Source organism: Pongo pygmaeus, chromosome 6 (assembly GCF_028885625.2).
Source record: "Pongo pygmaeus isolate AG05252 chromosome 6, NHGRI_mPonPyg2-v2.0_pri, whole genome shotgun sequence".
Taxonomy (NCBI): Eukaryota; Metazoa; Chordata; class Mammalia; order Primates; family Hominidae; genus Pongo; species Pongo pygmaeus.
In genome coordinates, this window is record NC_072379.2 from 151,152,343 (window position 1) to 151,179,413 (window position 27,071).

Here is a 27,071-nt window from a genome sequence, read left to right on the forward strand (position 1 = left end):
GGCTGAGGCAGGAGAATCGCTTGAACCTAGGAGGCAGAGGTTGCAGTGAGCCAAGATCTCGCCACTGCACTCCAGCCTGGGCGACAAGAGCGAAACTCTGATTCAAAAAAACCAAAAAACAAACAAAAAAACCATTAATTGCCAGCACCCTGAATGGAGCCTTGCCTGTAGATCTTCTACTGTGTTCCTAGTTTATTAGCCTTTTCTTTAGGATTATTTAATGATTTTCATTAAATCATTCAGAAATGATTTAGATTTCTGAAAGATTAAGATTTCTGAAAAATGTTAGATTGGTTAGACTGGAAGATTAATGGAATTAAGCCATCATCTGTAGAGTGACGTTGCATAACAGGCATTGTCTTAGTGACCTTTATGTAATTTAACTACTTTATGGAGCACAGTTTTATAGCTGGTATGGACTATGTCCTCTGTTAATAGAGGACGACTACAAAAAGCATTTCAAAAGGAGCCTTCTTACCTCAAAGCCCGGTATTGTGCTGTTGAGAAATACCCCTCAGGCTAATCTGATGATGATGCCGGAATGTAAATTGGGTGAGCTGAGATTTTAGTCCTTTGCGACCTAAATAGTTTGCCACAAAGCATTTTAGATATTAAGAACAGTTTTTAGATATTAACAACAGTAGATGCTAACAGCCACAATAAAAGTTTGCTTTTTGTGCAGATTAAAATATGTATGTGCTTAAGTTGTTATTTGCATGTTTTTGTATACACATTTTTCTAGTTTCCTGGATTGCATAGTAGTGTAAGGCTACTCTTCACCTGCAAAGATGATGTCAGCTTCCAGCCCTGACCCCATACCACTCTATGTTTTCTTCTTCTTCTTATGGGTATCAGCTTTTTTTAAATGGTTTATGGGGGATGATAGAAACCAACCCAATAATTATGCTTTGTCTTTCCTCTTTTTATCCTCTGTTTTATAATATAGGCAGGTGTGTGTGTACTTATATGTAGCATCCTATATATACTCTTCTCATCTTTTTTCACCTGACAACATAATTTACAGATTAATCTGTAATTAGCAACTAATAAAAACACTTTCCTTTGTATAGCTGTGTATTGCTCTATTGTATGGATAGTTCATAGTTTGTTCAACCAGCCCCTTATTAATGGGCAATTGGATTTATTTTAGCCTTTTGCTATCATAAATAGTCCTGTAGTGAATAGGCCTATGCATATATTGTTTTCTATTTTTACCATCTGTGGTATAGATTACTAGAAGTAATATTACTAAGTCAAAGAGTAGATAGTGTATTTTTGCTGGATATTGCTAAATGAACCCGCATAGAAGGTATACCATGTGTTAGAAATGCTTGTTCCTTGGTGCTGTAAAGAAATAGCACTTGAACATTAATTTCCTCAGCAAGGCCATTTTTACTTGCTGCAGAAAGGGTACACTCACCAGCAGTTTTGCCACGAGAGTACACCGAACAAAGGAGACAGGATCATTTATAACCTGACGCATCCACCCTACTGCTGTGTCTGGTTTCCATTGGCTGGAACGGGACCTCACATTCTGTATTTGTCCCAATTGGCTAGCAACTTGGAACTTTTTAAAAGAGGCAAAGGCAGAGGAGAACAAAGGAAAGAGGAAGTAACTTGTGGAATGCTGAGAAAGGTAAAAACACCTTCAAATAAGGAAGAGGAATGGGCTATGACCTAATGCTTGCTTGGACTAGTAAAAGCATGCCAGGGCAAATATTTAGGCTAAAGTGTGGGAGCTAAGAACATAAAGTACATTGATTTCTTTATTATGGCTAGCAGATATTTAAGAATGTTAGCACAGGTCTTTGAGTAAATTTTGCTTCTAAGAGAAGTTACTATTTATTCCTAATTAGATGCGGAGGAAAGTTTTTGAAGAGGAAACTCTCCTTTGGTTTTTACACATGTATGAAAGCTTCCCTACAGCCTCACTCTCAGAATATGTTGTCAAGCTTTTGGATTTTTTCAGTTTGATCGGGTGGGAAATGATATTTCAATGTAATTTAAATTTGCATTTCTCTTAGTATAAGCAGGTTTGAGCATTTTTTCATACAGCTAAGAACTATTTGTGTTTCTGTTCTGTGAATGGTTTGTAAGGTTGTTGGTCCTTTATTTTTAGAATCTCTATTTGAGATTGTGGCTCACAGACCCTAAGGTGACCCCCCAGTAATTCCCTTCCCTGCAGTGGGGATGGGTCCTGTGACTTGCTTGTAACCAACAGAGTATAGCAAAGGTGATAGAATGTCAATCTCTTGATTAGTTTAGGTCATATGGCAAAAATAGGAGTCCACTCCTGTGACTACATCAATGTTATAGAAGACTCTGTCTTAAGCAGACCAGAGGAGGAGACTCCTCAGGGTTGGCTTGATGAAGTCAAGGGCCATATTGGTGAAGCCTATGTGGCAAGGAACTGCAGGGAACCTCTAGGATCTGAGGGTGGCCTCCCGCCGACAGCTATTAAAAAGCCAGGGCCCGTCAGTCCTGAGCCACAAGGAATTGAATTTTGACAACTTGAGTGAGTTCAGAGCAAATTCTTCCCCAGTTAAGCCTCTAGGAGAGAACACAGCTTGGCTGACACCTTGTTTGTAGCCTTAGGTACCCTCAGTAGAGGGTCCAGCTAAGCTGTGCTCACTCCTGACCCACAGAAATAGCAAGATAATAAGTGTGTGTTGTTTTAAGCCATTATGTTTGTGGGAATTACATAGCAGTAGAAAACCAACACTGAGATATTACTCTTTTGTCTGTGATACCAATTGTAAATATTTTGGTGTAAGTAATTGGTGTCTTTTAGTAAGTAATTGGTGTCTTTTAGTAAGTAATTACTTTACTTTTACTTTTAGTAAGTAACTACTTTACTTTTAGTAAGTAATTGTAAGTAATTGGTGTCTTTTAGTATCCAAAGTTTTTTGTCTTTATGTAATCCAGTTTCTTTTCCTATATTCTGATCTTTTTTAGTCCTAGCTAGAAAAATTTTGCCCAATCCCAGATAATAGAGGAATTTACTCATATTCTCTTCTAGTACTTGTATGGAGTCATGTTTTATAATTAAATATCCAGTTTTCTGGATAAATGATGGGAGGAGTAGACTCCATTGTTTTTCCATATGGCTAAACAGTTGTTCTGACATCATTTAGTTGAAAGTCATTCATTTCCTCTCAGGTTTGTGATGTTGTCTTTATTTATACTAAGCTTATACTAAATTTATTTATAGCAAACATATTAGATTTCTAAATTTCTAAATGTAATTGGGTCATTTTTCTCCTCTTTTCCCATTAGTTTGTCTGTCTGTGCATGGGCCCTGCTGTGCTGTTTGGATAGAGAAGCCCTGGAGTTCACTTGTTCTGCAGTGGGGCTCACACCCCACTAGTTCTTTTTCCAAAGTTTACCTGGCTATTCCCTGCTTATTTATTCTTTTCCAAATGAACTTTATAATTACTTGTCTAGCTCCAGAAAAAAAAACCTGATAATATATTTAACATGATTGTGTAGCACTTACAAGTCAACTTAGGGAGAAATGATGTATTAGGATTTTGTGTCTTTTTGTCCAAGAATATGGCATGTACATCTTTCCATTAGTTCAAGTCTTCCTTTGGGACCTTTTGGAGCTTCTTATTATTTTCCTCATAAATGTTTTGGACATTTATTGTTAAATTTGTGTTTAGTATTTAAGATGTTTGTCTTGATATTCATAAATGAGATTTTTTGTGGGAGAAGTTCAGTCTTTGTCAGGTTTTTGAAATCAATGTTATGTTCATTTCATAAAACAAATTGGGAAGCTTTCCTTTAAAAAAAAATTTGGCTTAAGTAGCAGTAGGATTTCCTCTGACACTCTTTTCTGTGCCTGGTAGTTTGTTTTTGTTGTTGTTTTTTGTTTTTTTCTTTGGTGTTTTTGTTTTGGGGTTTTTTGGGGAACTCTTTTATGACTTTCTTTGGGACTGGGGTCAATTTTAATAAGTTTTATTTTCTTTAAAAGTTACTCTCTTCTAGCTAGGTGTAGTGGTGCACACCTGTAATCCCAGCTATTCAGGAGGCTAAGAGGATGATGACTTGAGCCTAGAGTGTAGAGTTTGAGTCTAGGCAACAGAGGGAGACCCTGTCTCTTTAAAAAAAAAAAAAAAAAAAAAAAAAAAACTTTTACATTTTCAAGTTGATTTTGTTAGAACTATACAAAATCACCTCTTTTAAAAATTTCCTCTCACAGTGTTTTCAAATTTATTGTTAAGAAATCATGGACTAAGAGGAAGACATAGTACTTTTGTTGGCGTGTTGAGTATTTTGTTTCATAATGAAACCGTCTAATTAAACTGTTTAAACTGGTTAGCCATCTTTCTTGCCTCTCCTTCTTGCCTCTCCTTCTTCACAATAAGCATTCGTTTCCGAGGATGTGGTCTGCCCACACATTATACTCTTCTCTAAAATTTTGCATTGCACAGAATGTGAACAATGTCCTTTAACCTCTTCTGGAACAGAAATAGACTTCAAAAATTATACAAACAAGTATGTATTAATTGTTAATACTGAGCACTATGCTAAATATATGGGGCTGAAAAGATGGAAATGATCTCTGTCCTCAGGGGGCTTGTTTATGGTAAGTATAGCAGTGCTTACCCTACAGGCAAATTGTCTGTTGGGATATCTTGGGTTCACATACCTGTAAAGGATGATTCTGCTGTCATTAATTGTCCCCCTCCAAAATCACAATGTTGAGCATCTCATTTTCCAACCATGACATTTCACCTTTCTGGTTCCCTCTGTCTGGTAACAACTCCAGCAATTATTTGGCCACACCAGGACCTCTAATCCATAGGCCTATCCACATTTTTCATCTTGCCTCATACTTCCACATCCTCACATCTCTGTTTCCCTGGCTTAAATCTGTGATTTGTCATAATCATCCCACTGCATATACCTTGCCCCATTCCTGTACTGTTGTACCTCCCTGGCAAAAACCCACCTCTCAGCTTACAAGGCACCTATCCCTGAGCAGCTACCAGACCATGACTGAAGAAAAACGTAAAACCATAGTGACTTGTCTCACTTTAATAAATTCAAGTTCACAACTGGTTAGCCTTTTATTCATTTAACTTTGAAGAACGTATTAGTTGATGTCTAACTGCTGAAGTTTTGGCCCTATTAACTATTCAAGTTTATGATTGAAAGAATTTGTCACTAGTTGTTTTGCCTTAAGTAACCTGAGATATTTGCTTTGACTCTCTTTTCAAAGGCTTTCAGACTTGGATATTAAAGGTATGGGTAATTGCCTTTAGAAGGGATAGCAAACAGTATGAAACACAAAGATTTTGTTGTGTAGATACTAGATTCATTATTCATTCATTATTAGTGTAGATTAAAGTTTTAGCTTTTGATTTTTGTTTGGATGTTTTTAGTTTCTTAAGCAGGTGAGAAATTTATTGAATAATAGACATCTGATTTCTTTGCATTTCCTTCATATTTGGGTGTTGGCTTCTTTTTTTTATTTTTGGAGACAGTCTCGCTCTCTTGCCCAGGGTGGAGTGCATGGCATGATCTTGACTCACTGCAACCTCTGCCTCCTGGGTTCAAGCGATGCTTAGAATCCTTAGCATCCAGAGTAGCTGGGATTATAGGCGTGTGCCACCACACCTGGCTAGTTTTTTTTTTTTTTTTTTTTTTTGTGAGATAGAGTCTCGCTCTGTTGCCAGGCTGGAGTGCAGTGGTGCAACCTCAGCTCGCTGCAACCTCTGAGTCCCTGGTTCAAGCGATTCTCCTGCCTCAGCCTCCTGAGTAGCTGGAATTAGAGGCACGTGCCACCACGCCAGCTAATTTTTGTATTTTTAGTAGAGATGGGGTTTCACCATGTTGGCCAGGATGGTTTCAATCTCCTGACCTCGTGATCTGCCCACCTTGGTCTCCCAAAGTCCTGGGATTACAGGTGTGAGCCACCACACCCTGCCCAATTTTTGTATTTTTTTAAGTTGAGACGGGGTTTTACTATGTTGGCCAGGCTGGTCTTGAACTCCAGATCTCAGGTGATCTACCCACCTTGGCCTACCAAAGTTCTGGGATTACAGGCGAGAGCCACCGCGCCCAGCCCTAACTTCTTGACCTATCTGAAAACAGATAGTGCCTTTATTGCTTCTGAATACCATTATGCTTAATTGTATAAGAGAAATGATAGAATTTTATAAATGTATATGTTTTTAAATTTAGTATTACAATTTACTATGTAAAAAATACTCTCTAAAGAATTATAATATGGTTTGGGAAAAAGAATAACATCTGCCTGATAGAGTTGTTGAGAGTTAGTATATTTTACAGCTCAGGAAACCAAGGAATCATGATGTTGAGCTGTTGTGGATAGGATGAGCCAGGGTGGTTATTCCGTGAAGAATCTGGACAGAGTTAGCCAAATCCTGTTGGTGAGGTCTTTGAGCAGAAAACTTTTTCATTTTGCCCTTAGGTGCTGGCAGGTAGCCAAGAGTGAACCTAAGGAAAGTAGTTTCCCCGGTTTTTTGTTTGTTTGTTGTTGTCAGTGAATTCTGTAAGATTAGTCTGCCTGTTTTTATCACAAAGACCATTATTTAAGTTTTGAAATGGGACAGTAAATTCTTGAGTTGTTTCTTGTACCTTTTCCAAAAATAAACATGGCTGTTGTTCTGAGCTAGTTTTTATACTATTGTTGAATAAGATGGTCATGACCTCTATGCATAGTATTAAGGTATTGCTTAGCCCAAACAAGATAGTAACAGATTTGTTTAGAAATTTGCAAGCATGTTGCTAACCATATTACAGTAATTTTTTTCATTTATTAACAAATATTTATTAAATTGTTGCTATATTCTACGCATTATTGTAATCTCCAGGGATAGACAAAAGCTCTTTCCCTATTGGAGCTTACTTCCTGGTATGGGAGAGATAAACAATAAATAATAAACTCAGGGAATAAGTAATTATGTATATGTAAGAAGGTGATAAATTCCATGGAATAAGGAAGACCAGGTTTAATGTTTAGTGGGTGGGTTGAAGTTTTAAATAGGGCAATCTTGGTAGGGCCTTATTGAGAAGAAGATATTCAAGCAAAGATTCAATGGCAGTGAAAGAAGTCATCATGAAATTACCTGGGAGGAAGAGTGTTCTAGACTAAGTGAAGAGCCAGTGCATAGTCCATAATGGAGTATAATTGAAATGTTTGACCCACAAGGAGACCTGTGTCTAGGACAAAATGAATGCAGAGAGAAGGTGGTGGGAAAAGTGCTCAGAAAGGTAATGCCAGATTACGTAGGGACTTGTAGGTCTTTGTAGGGAACAGATGGGTGGTTATGTCTACCACTGATATTATGTGTTAAGTCTAGGTCTAATGACAAAAAATTAATATTTGTTCAGTTTTTACTATATTCATCCTATAGATACTTTTCAGCATTTTCTGTGGGCTATTCATTGTGCTAAGTGAAGGGAAAACATTAAACAAGAAAACAAACAGCAAATGCAAGCCACAATCCTTGTGAAGATTATCTTGGTTCAGTGCAAAGGGTGGTGTTTTGTGTGTCAGTCATTGTATCTGACACTTTACATATTTTACCTTGTGTAATTCTGAGTATTTCATTTCATTCTGAGTATCCAATAAGATGGACAATGTCATTAACTTGGAATACAGTTGATGAAAATGAGGCTAAGAAAATCTGCTAATTTTTCCAAAGTTGCATTACTGATACATGGCAGAATGGGATTAGAATTCAGTCTTGTCTTTTCATTATACCATTGATTCCCAAATCTGGCTGTGCATCAGAGTTAACTTGGAGGCTTGTTTAAGCTAAAGATTCCTTAACCTTATCTCTGGAAATTACCATTTAGCATAGCTGGCGTGGAGCCCTGGGAATCTGTATTTTTAATAAATACTCCAAGGATTTCTGTATTTTGAAACTACCACCCTCCATTATTATATTTATGGTAGTGTGATACAAGTGATTATGGGAACCTTTGTCATTTATTTTTAAAGAAATGGTTTTGTTGTTTCATTGTTTAGTATCATGTTTGCTACAAGATTTTTAGAGATGCTCTTTGTCAGGCAAAGATTTCCCTATTTTTCCTAGTTTGTTAAGAATTGAGTGTTGAATTGTAATAAACTCTTTATCTCCATTGATCAAACCATGTGGGTTTTTTTTCTTTTAATTTATGAAGGTGGTAGATTATGGTTTTTCAAATATTGGACCAACTTTGAGTACTTGAAGTAAATACAACTTGTTCATGGTATATTCCGTTTTTAAAAACATGGTTGGTTTCAGGGTTTTTTTTTTTTTTTTTTTTTTTTTAAGACTTCTGTAATCTCTCTGAGATTGTCTTTAATATTCTTTCCTTAAACTGCCCTTATTTTGATATCAGGGTGGTAACAGCCTCAGAAAGGGACGTGGAGAATCTTTCCTCATTTTCTGTCCTCTGAAGGTCATTGCATCTACCTAAAACCATCTGTTCCTTAGGTACTTGGTAGAACTCACTTTTAAAATCACCTAGAAATGTTTTTATGATAGTTTAACATTCAAAGGGACTACAGGCCATCCAGGTTCCTGATTTTCCAGAGCTGGTGTTATGCATTTATGTTTTTATAGGAATTTGATCATTTCACCTGAATTTGTAAACAGTGCTCCTGTTTTCAGTCTGTGTCTGTATTTATGCCTCTTTCTCATTGTCATCTTATTTGTGCATTTTTCTTGATATGTTTTGCCAGTGCTTGTGTAATTGCCCAATGGGTTCCTCCTGCCCACTCCACAGACAAAATCATACCCTGAGACCATAGCATTGCAGTCAAGAAAGAACTTCATTCATGTGAAGCTGGCCCATGCAGGAGAACTGGGCTTATCACTCAAATCCATTTTCCTGACGGCTCAGAGTTTAGAGTTTTTATGGACAGTTTGGTGGGCAGGGGGCTAGGGAACGAGTGTGGCTGATTGGTTGGGGATGAAATCATAGGGGGTGGACAACAGCGTGCACAGAGTTCACCTCTGGGACCAGTTGAGTCATGAGTCACAAGCCTGGGTAGGATCTGTCTGAAAGATATCTCAAAAAAACAATCTTAGGTTTGTTATATGTAAAATGTTTGTTCCCTGGTGCCATAAAGAAATAGCACTCAAATATAAATTTAATTCTCTCAGCAAGGCAATCTGTATTTTCTGCAGAAAGGGTGCTCATCGCAGTTGGAATAATGGTGAGAGCACATTCGAACAAAGGAAAGACGTAATTTTTATCCCTTATGCTGTTTGTTCCTGCTACTGTGTCCTATCTCCATTGGCTGGAGCCAGACCGCACAATCTAAACTAAAACCCGATTGGCTAACAGTTTAAAACTTTTCTAAATAGGTAAAAGTAATGGAAAGACAAAGGAAAAGAGGAAGTTGCTTATGTCAAATAGGGAAGGGGCATAGGCTGCAAGCTGGAACGTGCCCATGAGCATGTCCAGCACAAATATTTTGGTTAAGGTACAAGGACATAGAATGTACTATGCACCTGTGAGCATGTTTAACAGCTACATAGGATAGGGCTTAACAAAGAGTTATTAGCATAAAGTGAAGAGGCTTGAAGGAAGTTAGTCTTTAAAATAAACTATTATTTCTAACACTTATGATTTACTCTTTAACAAGAAGGGAAACTTTGAAGAGGAACTTTTTACTTTCTACAGGTTCTACAATAATGATGTTATCTATAGGAACAATTGAAGAAGTCACGAATTTTGCGACATCTGGCCACATGACTCCCAAGCAGTAAGGAATTATAGAAACTACACCTACATTTCTGTGGAGTTTAGGCCCTTCCAGTTCCCATTATCATATTCTTGCTTACAAAGGTGGTTTTCAGTCCCTGATCAAGGAAAGGGGCTAGTTATAGGGAGGGGCTGTTATCGTCCTTGCTCCTAAGTTAAACTGGAAACCACATTTCTCCTAAAGTTAGCTTGGCATACACCCAGGAGTGACCAGGGACAGTTTGGAGGTCAGCTATGTCAGATTTCTTCTACTGTCACAATTTTGCAAAGGCAGTTTCATTTTATTAATTTTACTGATCTTTTAAAGAACCAGCATTTGGCTTCTGTTGTCTTATTTTCATTTTCTATTAATTCCTGATAACGTTTGTATTATTCTTTTATGTTCCTTGGGTTTATTCAGTTATATTTTTCTTAATTCATAGTTGGTGGTCATATTTTCTAATATAGGCATCAAAAGCTATAAATTTAGCCATATTCTGTGGGTTTTAAAAAAGTTGTATTTTCACTACTTAGTTCTGTAGAAATCTCTGTAGTGTTCATTTGCACATTTTGTAACCTTTCTAGTTACTTTGTTACCATTGGTTTTTAGTGTACTTGGTCACAGCATGTGGCTCCTTGACCCCACTGGTCGCACTCCTCAAGAGCCTTTGCTCTTATTCCGCCACCCCCCCACCCCACCCCACCCCGCATATCTCTTCCCCAGATAGCTGCAGTACTCACTAATCAGTTTACGTCTTGACGCAAGTATCACGTTTTCAGGGAGGCCTTCCCTCTCCATCTTCCTGAAGCTTCACACACCTTCTTCTCCTCGTTGTTCTTCCCTGCTTTATTTTCTTTCCTCAGCACTTATCACTTTCGAATGTGTTATTTAACACAGTGTTCCCAGCTGGATAGAGAAGGAAGTAAAGCCATTACGGGGTGTATAGCTGGAGACAGAAATAGAATTAAATCATAAGGGAAGTGGGGAGGGCTGAGTGCCTGGACTTTGCCTGTCATGAGACTGAAGACACAGGAGTAGATGCAGCTGAGGAGTCAGGGTTGTGGTTGGAGAGGGAGTTTTTGTTGTTGTTTTTTTTTTTTTCATGTGGAGTCTCAGTCTGTCGCCCAAGCTGGAATGCAGTGGTGCGATCTCGGCTCACTGCAACCTCTGCCTCCCGGGTTCAAGCAATTTCTCCTGCCTCAGCCACCCAAGTAGCTGGGATTACAGGCGCCCGCCACCACACCTGGCTAATTTATATATTTATTTATTTATTTATTTATTTTATTATTATTATTTTTTTGTGTGTGAGTCGGAGTCTCGCACTGTCGCCCTGGCTAGATTGCAATGGCGCGATCTCGGCTCACTGCAACCTCCGCCTCCCAGGTTCAAGCGATTCTCCTGCCTCAGCCTCCCGAGTAGCTGGAACTACAGGTGCGCGCCGCCACACCCCGCTAATTTTTTGTATTTTTAGTAGAGACAGGGTTTCACCATGTTGGCCAGGCTGGTCTCAAACTCCTGACTTCCTGATCCGCCCACCTCGGCTTCCCAAAGTACTGGGATTACAGGCGTGAGCCACCGTGCCCGGCCCTAATTTTTTGTATTTTTAGTAGAGACGGGGTTTCACCATGTTGCCCAGGCTGGTCTCCAACTCCCAACCTCAGGTGATCTGCCCACTTTAGCCTCCCAAAGTCCTAGAATTAGAGGTGTGAGCCACCGCCCCCAGCCGGAGAGGGAGGTTTTAACTTAGACATGAAGAGGTCATCACATCAGTCCTGGATGATGATGAAATTGAAGGTGGGGCAAAGTTCCTTATGTGGAATTTAGGTAAAGGTGACAGCAGGCACACTAACCAAGACATTTGGAGGCAGGGTTGGGCATGGTCCAACATGATAGTGGGAATCAGGCTAAAGAAAACACGAGAAACGACATCAGTGTCCATCTTTCATAGCTGCTAATGGAGCAGCCCTTGGTTTCTTCAGGGTCTGTTTTGGATGGTTCCCTTTTGTGAGGGCCAAGCAGCCCATGGTGGAAGCGGGAAGGCCGGGAGTGGTTTGAGGAAAACAACCTGTAAGCGTGGATCTTGCTATGTGGATGAAGAAGGGGTTGGCTCCCTAGGTGCCTGGTTCCTCGTGGATTCAGAGCAGCCTGTCTGGTTACACTCTTTAACTTCAGGATCTCATGGCCTTTGGAAGAAGCAGTGCTTTTGTTTTTGTTGTTTGTTTACTTGCTCTTTGTCTACCCCTAAGCGAACATTTTAGGGAGTTATAATGTCTGTTTCACCTAAATGTCACTGCTCTGTACATTTTTGTTGCAATATTTTTGTTACAAAGTTGCACATTGCATTTTTTTTGTCTTTTCATTTGCTCTCATGGGCTTCCTTACTTAGAGAACATTTTCTTTTACTTCAAGTATTTGTGTTTTTCTGTTTATGTCTTTAGTTTTAAAAGTGCCCGCAGCTGACATAGCAGCGCTTTCAGTGGCGCCTGATTTTCCTTTGTACTGTTGTCATTTCCAGCCATGCCTCTGGTATTACTGTTGGTGGGAGTTTTTGTTTGGTTGGGTTTTTGTTTTGTTTTGGTATGTTACTGTTGTTTTGTTTTTTTACTTTTTAATTAACTTGTAGTAGAATACTTAATAGTTCTTGGTGGAAAGACAGTTAAGAAACTGAACTGTTTACCATCTTCTAGGCTTATGGCATAACCTTGTACAAGAGAACCTAATTTTTACAGTGGTGCTTTACTGATGCCAATTTGCTTTGTCCTGATCTTTTGGGGACAATACCATTTTTAAGATTATTTTATGCTGTAGAAATAAGTAACTTAAAAGCAGTATCTCTGTGCAGTTTTCTTATGTATCTACATTGCTTATATGGTTTCTCTGCCATAAGTCTGTTTACTGAGATGATTTTATATGTGCATTGGCTGCTTAGAATTCCTTAGGAGATTGTATTAGCCTCCATGAAGATCAGATATCGGAAAGCTTAGGAAAACTTGCCAGGCACGGTGGCCTCACGCCTGTAATCCCAGCACTTTGGGAGGCCAAGGCAGGCAAATCACCTGAGGTCAGGAGTGTGAGAGCAGCCTGGCCAACATGGTGAAACCCCATCTCTACTAAAAATACAAAAATTAGCCAGGTGTGGTGGCACGCACCTGTAATCCCAGCTACTTGGGAGGCTGAGGCAGGAGAATCACTTGAACCCGGGAGGCAGAGGTTGCAGTGAGCCGAGATCCTGCCACTTTACTCCAGCCTGGGTGACAGAGTGAGACTCTGTCTTAAAAAGAAAAAAAAAAAAAAAAAAAGCTTAGGAAAAATTGCTGTTCAGTGCTACATTTAGTTCTTCTTGCCTTGTTTTATAGGTGAGGGAATATACTTACTTGAACTCTTTATTTGAAAATAACTTAGATTTAGAGTGGACACTAGGGCAGGCATAACCTTTGATTGGAAAGTAGAACTTTTTTTTTTTAAGTTGTTTATATTTATTTATTTTTATTGTTTTGAGACAGAGTCTTGCTTGGTTGCCCAGGCCAGAGTACAGTGGTGAAATCTTGGCTCACCACAACCTCTGTCTCCCGGGTTCAAGAGGTTCTGCAGCCTCAGCCTCCCAAGTAGCTGGGATTATAGGTGCCCACCACAACCCCCAAGCTAATTTTTGTATTTTTAGTAGACCCAAGGTTTCACCAGGTTGGCCAGGCTGGTCTCGAACTTCTGACCTCAAATGATCCGCCCACCTCAGCCTCCCAAAGTGCTGGGATTACAATCGTGAGCCACCACACCTGGCCAGAGTTGCATAGAGTTGCTTATTTTTAATAATAGATTTTTAAGATCCTTGGATTAAAAAAAGAATCTTGCAGTTGTATAGTTGGAAGAGACTTTAGTTGTCCTGTTATGATACATGTGGTACTTGTTATTTTCCTTGTGAAAATTATAACCTGATGAGAAAAATTACGCAACTGAAAGCAGTCCAGAACAAAGGTGAAGAAGTATCCATTAACATGGGCAAATGAATCAGTCAGCTATTTCACTGCCATTGGTTCTCTGAGCATTAACCCACGGGCCTGAGGTTTTCATTGTTGAACCCTTTTTAAAAACTCAGTACTATCCATATATCTTCTTGTATTTGAATCTCCGTTAACTGTACGCATAGTTGGTCCTACTTGGTGTTTTGGAAAACAGTGATTCTGTATTTGGTGGATGGTTTAAAGTATACTGAAGTGTCTAACATATTTATTCTTCTTTTTTAGGAAATTGACAATGGCCCTTCAGCTATGCTAGGTCTATAATGGGAAGTGTCACGGTTCGGTATTTCTGTTATGGGTGCCTTTTTACATCTGCGACCTGGACAGTTTTGCTTTTTGTTTATTTCAACTTCAGTGAAGTGACTCAGCCACTTAAGAATGTGCCCGTCAAGGGGTCTGGGCCCCACGGACCATCTCCAAAAAAATTCTATCCCCGTTTCACTCGAGGCCCAAGTCGAGTACTCGAGCCACAGTTCAAAGCAAACAAAATTGACGATGTGATAGACAGTCGTGTTGAAGATCCAGAAGAAGGCCACTTGAAATTCTCTTCTGAATTAGGTGAAGTATATGATGTTTACCAGCATCCATATCAATGTATTTAATCACTGGAAGTTTGATTAATTAGTTAATTAGGAGATTAGAAATGCTGCATCATTTTTTCCCCACTGATTTATTTTGTTTGTGAACTAGCTGAAGTTCTGTGGTTTCTGCAGACTTAGTGGGGAGTTATATTCTAATTTATCCAGTTCTGACTTCAGTATCTTATGAGAAAACAAACAAGGTCCAGGGAAGAAAAATTAAAAGGCTAGAAAGAAAATGGAACCTATGGGAGAAGGGGTTTGTTGTTTGTTTTTTTAAGAGATGGGGTCTCACCATATTGCCCAGGCTGTCCCTGAATTCTTGGGCTCAAGCTGTCCTCCCACCTCAACCTTGAGAGTAGCTGGGACTATAGGCATGCACCACTGTGCCCAGCCCTGGAAGAAGGTTTTAATTGCTAGGATTGCTAATAAGGGAAAGAAATGGTTGAAAGTTTCCTTGACTGTATTTAATTTATTTTTAAGGGTATATTTAATTAATACAGAACATAAAGTTCTGAGTTTAAAAATAAGCTGGGGTTATTTATATCTAATATGATTTTCACTTAACAAGAATTACTAAGGTGCTAGAAAAAATATATGTATATATAATATAGTTTATGAAATCTTAGTTATAAAATAGAAAGCCCTTTTTTCCTCCTAAAAAATTATATTCTCTTCAACTTGGATGCAAGACTCTATTGTCTATGCCTTTGAATACTGCAATTTTAGAGTGTTGATTTTGACAAATTTTATTTTAAGGGATAAGTGAGCAGTTTTTGTTATCATTAAAACTTAAAGAACTTGGATCTTGTCACAAAAACATCAAATAATAGGTAATTTAAGAGTAAAATACAAGAGATTGTTGAGAGATTGAGAGAGCCTTAGAATGTGAAAGAAATGTTAAAATAGAGTTTTCACTTGGTCATAGTTTCAAAGAAATAAAATCAGTTCTTAGGACTTGATGATTTTCTAATAAAGGAAGTCAAAAGTATGTAAAATTTTATGAGGAAACAAGCTAATATCTACTTCAGTTTTCATTTAAAAATATTTTTAAATAGAGACGTGATCTCACCAACTTCAATTTTCATAAAGTACAATTTTCATAAATCTTTTTCCAATAGCCAGTGGACATTTTTAAAGCATTAATGGGAAAATGTCTAGCTCTTTTATTTATTTATAGTTACATTGGTAAAGCTTTTATCAAGAAGTAATACTGAGTTTACCATTTTGAATAGACTCTGTATTTGCTTTTGAAAGAAGTAGTGAGAGAATTGTAGATATTGAATAACAAACTCCAGCTGCCTAACTGAAAAACTAAATTCCTTATAGACTATCGTAAAGAATCCACAAAAAACCTATTAGAGGTAATAAATGAATTTGGCAGTTGCAGGTACTAGATCAACAGGCAAAAACCAGTTGCATTTTTATACTGTAGCAACAAGCAGCCTGAAAACTGCAGTTAAGAGATCAGTTTCATTTACAATCGCATCAAAAGTCATAAAACACTGAAGAATACATTTAGCCAAGGAGCTGCAAGATTTGTATGCTGAAAACTGTAAAACATTGCTGAAAGAAATCAAAGTAAACCTACATACATGGAAAGATATTCCAGGTTCATAGAATGGAATACTAAATACTGTTAAGATGTAGATATCACCCAAAGCAATATGTAGATGCAGTGCAATCCCTATCAAAATGTCAGTGGTCTTTGTTGTAAAGAGGGAAAAGGTTATCCTAAAATTAATATGGAATTACAAGAGGCTCTGAATAGCCAAAACAGTCTGAAAAAGAACAAAGTTGTAAGACTCAGACTTTCTACTTTTAAAGATAAATTGGACTAATCAAAAATAAAAACTTTCGTACATCAAATAACACATCAAGAATGTGAAAAAAGGGCTGGGTGCAGTGGCTGATGCCTGTAATCCCAGCACTTTGGGAGGCTGAGATGGGTGGATCACCTGAGGTCAGGAATTTGCAACCAGCCTGACCAACATGGCGAAACCCTATCTCTACTAAAATACAGAATTAGCTGGGCGTGGTGGCAGGTGCCTGTAATCCCAGCTACTCGGGAGGTTGAGGCAAGAGAATCGCTTGAACCCGGGAGTCGGAGGTTGCAGTGAGTCAAGATCGCACCATTGTACTGTAGCCTGGGCGGCAGAGCAAGACTCTGTCTCAAAAAAAAAAAAAAAAAAAAGTGAAAAAAGACAACCCACAGAATGGGAGAAAATATTTGTAAATCATATTTCTAATAAGAGTTCAGTATCCAGAATATATAAAGAATGTTTGTAATTTTATTTCATTTTGAGACAGGGCCTCGCTCTGTCACCTGCGGTGGAGGGCAGTGGCGCAGTCATGACTCACTGCAGCCTCAGCCTCCTCGGCTCGTGTGATCCTCCTGCCTCAGCCTCTCGAGTAGCTGGGGCTACAGGGGTGTACCACTATGCCCAGCTAATTTTTGTGTATTTTGTAGAGACAAGGTTTCACCATGTTGCCCAAGCTGGTCTCGAACTCCTGGGCTCAAGCCATTTGCCTGCCTTTGCCTCCCAAGGTGCTGAGACTATAGGCATGAACCACTGTGCCTGGCCTAAATAGTTCTTAAAACTCAGTAATAAAAAGACAAATGGCACAATTTTAAAATGGGCAAAGGATTTGATAGACATTTCTCCAAAGAAGATATACAAATGGCCAACAAGCAGATGAAAAGATGCTTAATATAATTAGTGATTACAGAAATGAAAATCAAAACAATGAGATAGCCATCTCACACCCACTGGGAGGGCTATAAAAATAAACTTAAAAAGGAGAGTAGCAAGCGACAGTGAGGATGTGGAGAAACTGGAGCCCTCACACGTTGCTGGTGGGAATGGAAAATAGTGCAGCCACTATAGACAGTTTGGCAGTTCCTCCATAAATTAAACGTAGAATTATCATATAACCCAGCAATACCACTCCAGGGTTTGTACTTGGAAGAATTGCCAACAGGTGCTCAAAAACTTGTACTCAATGTTCATAGCAGCACTATTCTCAATAGACAGAAGGTGACAGCATGTTATCCAAATATCCATCAACTGATGAAGGGATAAACTAAGTGTGATCTATCCATACCATGGAATATTATTCAGACAGAGAAGGGAATGACGTTGTGATCATGCTACAACATGGATGAACCTTGAAAACATTATGCTTGTGAAAGAAGCCAGACACAAAAGATCACATGCTGTGGTTCCTTTGCGTGAAATGTCTAGAATAGGCAGGTCCATGGAGACAGAAGGCAAATGAGTGGTTCCCAGGGACTGGGGAACGGGAGGAATGGGAATAACTGCTTTAATGGGTATAGGGTTTTCTTCTGCGGTGCTGACAGTATTCTGCAGCTAGATAATCATGCTGGTCATACAACATTGAGAATGTACTAAATGTCACTAATGGTATGTTTTATGTTATGTGCATAATTATCACAGTTAAAAAATGAAAAACATCCAAAATTTCTTACATAAAATAAATTTAATATAGAAGGAATTAGTATAAATAATATAATAGTAGTTAAAAGTATGCAGATTTCTGAGTAGAGAATTACTGAACAAGCAGGGAAAGGAACCTATGAAAAGGTACATTTGAGAAAGATTATTGGCCAGGCATGGTGGCTCACACCTGTTATCCCAGCACTTTGGGAGGCTGAGGCTGGTAGATCGCTTGGGCTTAGAAGTTTAAGACCAGCTTAAGGTGGTATCTACCGAAAGTTTAAAAATTAGTTGAGTGTGGGGGTGCATGGCTGTAGTCCCAGCTACTCATGAGGATTGTTTGGGCCCAGGCGGCAGAGGCTGCAGTGAGCCGAGATTGCACTACTGCACTCCAACCTGGGGGACAGAGCAAGACCCTGTCTCGGAAAAAAAAAAAAAAAAAAAAAATCAACAATAAATTTAAAATTTAAAACATTTTCTCATTTAATCTGAAATTATAAAATTAATTGAAAAGGGTCCTCTGGCATGTTAATTCATTGAGGTTTGGCTACAATTTTATTTGAGTAGGGGAATAGGAAAAGTAAGCTAAAACAATCTTTTCATATGGAATCTTTTCAAGAGACCTATAATAGAACATGATTCTTTCATGTTCTGACACTTGTTGAATTAAGGAGTATTTATTGAGAATCTTCTTTGTGCAAGGCTCTGCTCTAGGTTCTAGGTATCAAGCAATTTTAGTTTTATTTCTTTTATGTTTTGGTCATCAACAAAGTCTCTTCTCTTCTGGAGTTTCTCTCCTTGTATAAAATGCTAGTGGAGGTTTGTTGTTTTGTGTTTAAAAAGGATGAACTGCAGTTGAAACAGTTTCAGAGAGAAGGCATATTAAGAGATAATGTTTCTCAAAGTAGATTTGGGGACACTAGTTGCGTTCAGACAAATTGGGGAAACACTGCATTCTATTTTTTTTGAGACAGAGTTTTGCTTTTGTCACCCAGGCTGGAGTACAGTGGCATGATCTTGGCTTGCTGCAGTCGCCTCCTAGGTTCAAGTGATTCTCCTGCCTCAGCCTCCCAAGTAGCTGGGATTACAGGCGTGTGCCACCATGCCTGGCTTATTTTTGTATTTTTAGTAGATACAGGGTTTCACCATGTTGGTCAGGCTGGTGTTGAACTGCTGACCTCCCATGATCCACCCACCTTGGCCTCCCAAAGTGCTGGGATTACAGGCATGAGCCACCATGCCCGGCTGGAAACACTGCATTCTATATCTCATCCCTTTACACCTGGATATTCATAAAACATTCACTGTATTAAAGGAACAGAGTTCTACTATTTTTTAAAAATGGACATTTATTTATTTATTTTGAGACAAAGTCTTGCTCTGCAGGCTGGAGTGCAGTGGCGTGATCTTGGCTCACCACAACCTCTGCCTCCCGGGTTTAAGAGATTCTCCTGCCTTAGCCTCCCGAGTAGCTGGGACTACGGGAATGCACCACCACTCCCGCCTAGTGTTTTTTTTTTTTTGTATTTTTAGTAGAGATGGGGTTTCACCATGTTGGCCAGGCTGATCTTGAACTCCTGACCTCAAGCAATCTGCCCGCCTCCACTTCCATAGTGCTGGGATTACAGGCATAAGCAGCCGCGCCCTGCTTAATAGTACAGTGACTTTGATTAGGCCTGTGGAGGAATTCCCTGACAGTTAAACCAGAAACTGTGAAGCCTTTTTTTTTTTTTTTTTTTTTTTAAAGACAGGATCTCACTCTGTCACCCAGGCTGGAGTGCAGTGGCACAACTGTGGCTCACTGCAGCCTTGATGTCCTGGGCTGAAGCAGTCTTCCTGCCTCAGGCCTCAGCCACCTGAGTAGCCAAGTCATGGAGACTACAGGTGTGAGCCACTGAGCCACCACACCTGGCTAATGTTTTTTTGTTGTTGCTGTTTTTTTTTTGTAGTAGAGACAAGGTCTCGCTGTGTTGCCCAGGCTGGGCTCAAGCAGTCCTCCTGCCTTGGCCTCCGAAAGTGCTGGGATCACAGGCATGAGCCATTGCGTCTGACCCAGGAAACTCTTTTTATGGAAAAGCTTATCAGTTGCCTTTTTCTGGGGAGGGACTCCTGTAAAAACTCGCATGTAATTGAGGCCTGTTGAGGGCCACTGGGGTTCTAAAATCTATTGCTTTAATGGAAAATTATAAAAAATTTTTTCCTGGTTGCAGGTAAATTTTTCTCTTGAATATAATAAACTATTCTTAAGATTATGGTTTGTGGCCGGGTGTGGTGTCTCACGCCTGTAATCCCAGCACTTTGGGAGGCTGAGGTGGGCAGATCACGAGGTCAGGAGATCAGGACCATCCTGGCCAACATGGTGAAACCCCGTCTCAACTAAAAATACAAGAATTCGCTGGGCGTGGTGGCATTTGCCTGTAATCCCAGCTACTCGGGAGGCTGAGGCAGGAGAATTGCTTGAACCAGGGAGTTGGAGGTTGCAGTGAGCCAAGATCGTGCCACTGCACTCCAGTCTGACGACAGAGGGAAACTCCATCTCAAAAAAAAAAAGATTATGGCTTGTGAACAGGTGGTGTTTATGGTTAAGACACACTTGCTTTGACCTAGACTGATAAGAATTTGACTTCAACCTAGAGACAACCTAAGTTTGAGAAAAGAGATATTAGATTATAATAGGATAAAGTCAGCATTTTCTTAAGATCATAATATCATTAACAGTAACATGATACTTTCTAGATTTAATTTGCTGACTAACTTCACTCTTTTGCAGGTATGATTTTTAATGAACGCGATCAGGAGTTGAGAGACTTGGGCTATCAGAAACATGCTTTTAATATGCTTATCAGTAACCGCTTGGGCTACCACAGAGATGTGCCAGACACAAGGAATGCAGCGTATGTGCCTTATCGGATTTGCAAATACATTTTAACAACACGATGTTTTTAGTGTCAGTGTAAGAGGTCATGAGGACGGGGTTCATATTTCCCAATGCAGCATCTTTATTCAGCATACTAGGAAACTTGAGACAGATTTCCGCTTGTGTTATATGTGAAGCCACATGGTCTGAGATGACCAACAGAGTCCTAGAGCTTGCTGTGTCTCCTTTAACATTTCAGATCACCTGGGGAAGCAGAGTAGGGTGCTAATTAAATAACCTGAGTATAAGTTTGTTCTAAATGTTTATTGATTGGATTCATGGCAAATAGGAATTAAAATCAGTGAAGAATTTTACTCCTCATTTCACTTTTCTCTTGCATTATTTTTGTTCCGTCAAAGGCTTTTCGTGCATGTGGTCAGTCATTCCACAGACAGACATTTGTTGAGCACCTTCTGTTTGCTACACGCCATCTTGAGATCTGGAAGAAACAAACAGATGTAGTAGTTCCTCAGTTCTCAGGGCTAGAGTCTAGCAGGGGAGGCAAATAAGTCAACAAGTCCTTACATGACTAAGGGCATAGTACTGGAGTGGTCCCTGCAGAGAGGTGACAAGGCTGGAGGGAGGCAGGGCTCAGATGCTGGAGGGCTGTGTGTGCCCTGGGAAAGAATTCAGGGTTCTCAATGTGTTCTCTAAGTTCATGGCTTTTTTTTTTTTTTTTTTTTTTTTTTTTGAGATGGAGTCTTACTCTGTTGCCCAGGCTGGAGTGTGGTGGCGTGATGTTGGCTCACTATAACCTCCACCTCCCAAGTTCAAGTGATTCTCCTGCCTCGGCCTCCTGAGTAGCTAGGACTACAGGCGTGCACCACCACGCCTGGTTAATTTTTATAGTTTTAGTAGAGATAGGGTTTCACCATGTTGGCCAGGCTGGTCTCAAACTCCTGACCTCGTGATCTGCCCACCTTGGCCTCCCAAAGTGCAGGGATTACAGCCATGAGCCAGTTCATGGCTTTTTGATGTTGCTTAAAGCTCCTAACCCTTTTTTTCCAAATAGTTGCTTGGAATGATTTGATACATGGAAGCTCTTCTGTTATCTTGGTATATCATAATTTATTCAAATCTTTTTTATTATTGGGCAAAAAAATAAAATTTCAAATATAAAGTCTTATATTTGTTTCCTTTTGAAACCTCATTGAGGAGAAGCTGGACATCAGCTTATGAGTGCTGCATGAAACACTTGCAGTGATTTTGGTAAAAAGAACTTACATTTTTATGTAACCTCTCTTCCAAAAAAGAAAAAAAAATCCTGAAGTTTAAAAAATCTTTATCCGGCTGGATGTGGTGGCTCACGCCTGTAATCCCAGCACTTTGGGAGGGTGCAGTGGGTGGATCACGAGGTCAGGAGATCGAGACCAACCTGGCCAACGTGGTGAAACTCTGTCTCTACTAAAAATACAAAAATTAGCTGGGCGTGGTGGCGCAGGCCTGTAATCTCAGCTACTCAGGAGGTTGAGGCAGGAGAATCGCTTGAACCAGGGAGTCGGAGGTTGCAGTGAGCCAAGATCGCGCCACAGCACTCCAGCCTAGTGACAGAGCGAGACACCATCTCAAAAAAAGAAAAAATTTATCCAAAAGTAAACAAGATAGCAGGTATAGGAGGGAGACATTATTAACAAAATGTAAAACTCTTGAAGAAGAAACCGTATTGTTTTTGTAAATGCTTTTAAAAAAAATTGTTGTTACCATAATGTTAGAAAGAGGCTGAACAGGCTGGGCGGGTGGTTCACGCCTGTAGTCCCAGCACTTTGGGAGGCTGGGGTGGGCAGATCACCTGAGGTCAGGAGTTCGAGACCAGCTTGACCAACATGGAGAAACCCTGTCTCTACTAAAAATACAGAATTAGCCGGATGTGGTGGCACATGCCTGTAATCTCAGCTCCTCGGGAGGCTGAGGCAGGAGAATCGCTTGAATCTGGGAGGGGGAGGTCACGATGAGCCAAGATAGCGCCACTGCACTCCAGCCTGGGCAACAAGAGCGAGACTCTGTCTCAAAAAAAAAAGGCGGGGGGTGGGGGAAGAGGGTGAACAGGGGACAGTAAATCTGTAGGTGAATAATAACCTAAACCATTCGAGCCTTTTAAAATGTCAGAATTTCCTCATCTTTATCTTTACAGATGTAAAGAAAAGTTCTACCCACCTGACCTGCCAGCTGCTAGTGTTGTTGTCTGTTTCTATAATGAAGCGTTTTCTGCCTTGCTTCGGACAGTGCACAGTGTCATAGACCGCACGCCAGCACACCTGCTTCATGAGATCATCCTTGTGGATGATGACAGTGACTTTGGTAAGGAATGCTGCAACTGGTAACATTGGATCCAGGCTGTCAGTCACTACAGCACTGACAAACATTAACACAGCTGAACTTTCAAGTACGTGGTAGGTGGGGATCCTACGCATGCAGTCACAGCTGGGCTGACTACAAATAAGTCTGAAGAAATCCATTATCTTTGTAACCTGCTTATAAACTATGCTACCCAAATTTGGCCCATGAAATTTTTTCCGTGGCTTACTTTAAAAAACACACATCTTTTTATTTGAAATAACTGTAGGTTCACAGGAAGTTACAAAGACGGTCTATGTACCTTTATCCAGTTGCTCCATCATAAAATTCCCCTATCAGAACCAGGAATCTACACGTTGGTACAGTGCGTGTGGTCCAGGGTCATTCTGTCACACAGGTGGACTCCCACAACCCTCACTGCAATGATACAGAACTGTTTCCTCACCTGGAGGGCCCTTGTGCTGCCTCTTTCTAGTCACACCTCCTGCTTTCCTCCACTCTTCCCCAGTCCCTGAAACCACGACTCTCTATGATTTTGTTTCCATCTCTGATTTTGTTATTTCAAGAATGTCATATAAATGGAATCACACAGTATGTGACCTTTTGAGATGGGCTTTTTTCAGTTGGCATGATGCCTTGGCTTATGCTTCTCTATTAAGTCTCTTACACTGATCGTCCCCAGATAAAAGTGGATTGCATTCTGATAGCTCCTCAACGATCTCTGAATGCCAGTATTTTATGATTCACTACATATTCTATATTCTGTACGCCTTTCTTAATTCAACATAGACTCTTGCTAAGAATGGCTTTGTGTACCCAAACAGGATAGAAGGCTTTTTATTACACTGCTCATTCAGCTCTCAGTGACCTTGCAAGAAAGGCTGGAAGCCCATTCTATAGAGGGAGAAATATAAAAAGTAATTTGCTCAGACCCCATAGCTGTTAAGTAGTAGAGTGGAAATGAGACCTCTAGTCTGCATAGCTCCAAGCCTTCTGCTCTTTTCATGACAGCAGCCTGCAGAAACACAGTGGTACAGGTGTATGCCAGTGACTTTTTCATGCACTCAAGCGTTTATTAAGTACCACTTGTATCAACATCAGAGTTGGTATACCAGTATACTTAAATATAGAAGGTAAAGAAATGGACAGAGACTCATGGGAGCAAAATTCCCAAACCTTGGCCAAAAACAAACAAACAAAAAACCTAACAAATAAATCTGAGTCTGGACCAAGTAGAAGATTGGTTACATACTGATTTCTAGAACTTATGGTTGGGTTTTTTTTTTTTTTTTTTAAGTCAGCTTGTATTCTGGTTTTCACTTTGCGGCTATTTTACCTAAAAGGAAAAATTCATAATTTGAGGTGGTTTGTATATTAACTATGGAAAGAATTACTGCTTATTATCTTAAACGATCTTTCAAGTTATTCTGAAATATACAGGCGAATGACATAGAATTCCTTAAAAAATATTTAGCAACCTAGGAAGAAAGATGCTAAATTAATAAAAGGACATATTCAATGCTGTTCTTGTTATTCTTGGTAGGGGCAATTGAAGTTGTTTCTTAACTATTTTGAAATGGACTAAGACTTAATAAATTCCTTTGTAATAAAAGGCATTTATATCTCATTTTCTTTGTTATCAATGTGATTTATATACGGTCAGCTGAACATTTATGCACTCAAAATACTCATTTCAAACATTCTTTATGCAAAGCATTGTGCTCGATGCTATGGAGATACAAATAAGTCTGTAACTAAAGTAAGTATTCCTCTTCGCTAGTAGTCCAGCTCTTACCCTTCATTTCTTTCCTTTTTCTTCCTACAGGATAAGCTACAATACTCTTTTAAAGTAAAATATTCTGTAGTATTTGCTTGATAGTTTGTTGTAAATTTTAGCAAGTACTAGATACAACTTTAGCTGTAAAGTGTCTTTCTATATGTCTCATACAGTTTGAATAATTGTGGGACTCTATTTTCAGATGATTTGAAAGGAGAACTAGATGAATATGTCCAAAAATACCTCCCTGGAAAAATTAAAGTCATAAGAAATACAAAGCGTGAGGGGTTGATTCGAGGGAGAATGATTGGCGCGGCCCACGCGACAGGTATCACTTCTCGTTAGCTTTGCTTTACGGGTGTTGGACGACAAGGGCTCGAGCCTCAGCACCTGTCCTGATTCTGCAAAGTCTATGAAAAGTGGTGTTTCAAATGGACATTGCCAGCAGGAGAGATGAGGCTTGTTCTGTTTGGGAAGGGCCTGTTCATAACGCCAAGCCTGCTGCCCCAAAGCATGTAGTGCACGGGGCTGAACTCTCAAATCCTCAGTGTCTATTTTCATAGCGACCCTTTTTTGATAGTTAACTGCCCCTCAAATAGATTTTATATCTTGTTCACTTATATAAGCAGAAAAGCCCAGACCAAAATGTAACTGAATTTTTATGTTTTTAAATACAAAATTTAAAATGTATGAACCCAAACTGTCGATTGGAACTATGCTTTTAATTCTTAGTGCGGAGCGCATCCCTCTGGAGCCACACAGCATGACTTTAATTGGTAAATGGACGTAAGATTGACTTACAAAACTATAAACGGCATTTTCTTTAAAATTCCCTTTTAATCCTTCTGATTCCATCAAGGAGCAAGTCTCCGTTGTTACTAGTATATTTCCATCATACACTGATCTCCCCCTTTAAAAAGAAATAACCGATCTCAAATTCAGTCTTCTGCAGAAAATATATCTGGTCAGTCTTCAGTTACGTTATATTGATTCTGTTGTATTTCGTTTTATGGTTACCTATGTGTAATTGGTCTCCCTGAGTTTCATTTATGATTGTAATTTAAAAAATTTTAAATAAATGTAATTAAAACTAATGAATCTGTTTTAAAATGTTAGGCATGTGATATTGCAGGTAGGGCATGGACATGGCGAAAAAATTTTGAAAATCGTTTGAGAATGATGGAAGTTGGTGGGGACATTCCCTAGCAGTGACAGCATCTACTGCAGTCCTTCCTATATTCCACGCTCTCCTAGATAACCTGCATCTGGGTTTGTGGTGGTCGGCACTGCACACCACCACTCCCCCTGTGGAGCCACTGGCTCGTGTGCTGGGCTGAGTTGGAACTTCACTTTTAGTATCTGTCTTCTCTTCTTTCTCTGAAGCCCACAGTGACCTGAAGCAATTAACAAAAAAAAAGAGAAGCAGCTCCTCTACATCCCATCTGCCGTGGATGCAGACTGAATTCAAGGCTTGTGAGACTTTTTTTCTAGGTTTCTAGTCATGTAAAAACTTACTGAATTGGCTGTGTGGAGTTATTCAAGGCAAAGCAATAAAGTGAAAATCCTGGGGTATTTTCAATATTAAGCCCCTCAAAACATTGTACTGTTACAATGCATGTTTACTGTGAATTGACTTTTTTTAGATAGCAATAGTTATTTAGGTTTTTTTCCCTTATGATCTCTTCAGGTCCTCATTCAGATATAGTTTAGGATCTGTCAGGAGCAAGCCAGTTTGCATGGAAGTCATTGTTTCAGGTTCACTGTGACCACATGTAGTCTTCATTTAAATTGGTGTTAATTGGAAAAAGTAACACTCTTAGAATTAAGAAAAGCTCTGAATCCATTTTCTCCTTGAAGCAATTGTGATTGATCTCACCTCACCCCCACTGATGTGCATGTGGAAGATTCTGCCTTTCTGCATTCAGTGACAGCGGAGAGCTGCCTACATCCCCCACCCTTCAGGCTGTTTACAGACACTGAACTGTGGGACTGATTGACGGGCATCATTGAAAACTGTCTGAGATACTGCTTTTAGCACTAGTTGAAGTTGGATAGATAACATTTGGTGCTTTAAGTAGTTCATGTAAAATCTTGATACATTTCACAAGTGCACTTTTAGAAAAACAATGCGACCTGATGATGTCATTCTGAGTTCTCAACTGCTCAGAAGAACCGTGGAGCTCTTAAATTTGAAATTATAAAAAAAAAAAAAAAAAAAACAAAACACCTCAGTTCTGCTCACATTTATCAAGAGGAGCTTAAAATGCAGAATAAAATGTCGATGATTTATATTTTGCTAACTAGAAGAAAGGTGTATCCCA

The 27,071-nt window shown here is 39.5% G+C and overlaps 1 protein-coding gene across 10 annotated transcripts in view; it reads left to right on the plus strand.

Annotated features, from left to right (window-relative positions):
* Positions 1–27,071, plus strand: part of GALNT11 (polypeptide N-acetylgalactosaminyltransferase 11) — a 97,331-nt gene that overhangs the window by 55,246 nt on the left and 15,014 nt on the right. For 6 of the 10 annotated variants that reach the window (XM_054495259.2, XM_054495260.2, XM_054495262.2 and 3 more), the window contains 4 exons: positions 13,951–14,283; positions 20,532–20,655; positions 22,810–22,976; positions 24,953–25,078. In XM_054495259.2, the coding sequence (XP_054351234.1) occupies positions 13,989–14,283; positions 20,532–20,655; positions 22,810–22,976; positions 24,953–25,078 (712 nt within the window). In that variant the 5' untranslated portion in view covers positions 13,951–13,988. Of the gene's footprint in view, positions 1–1,528; positions 1,637–13,950; positions 14,284–20,531; positions 20,656–22,809; positions 22,977–24,952; positions 25,079–27,071 lie in introns of those variants that run through there. The other 4 variants (XM_063668005.1, XM_063668004.1, XM_063668003.1 and 1 more) reach the window with 2 other exon arrangements.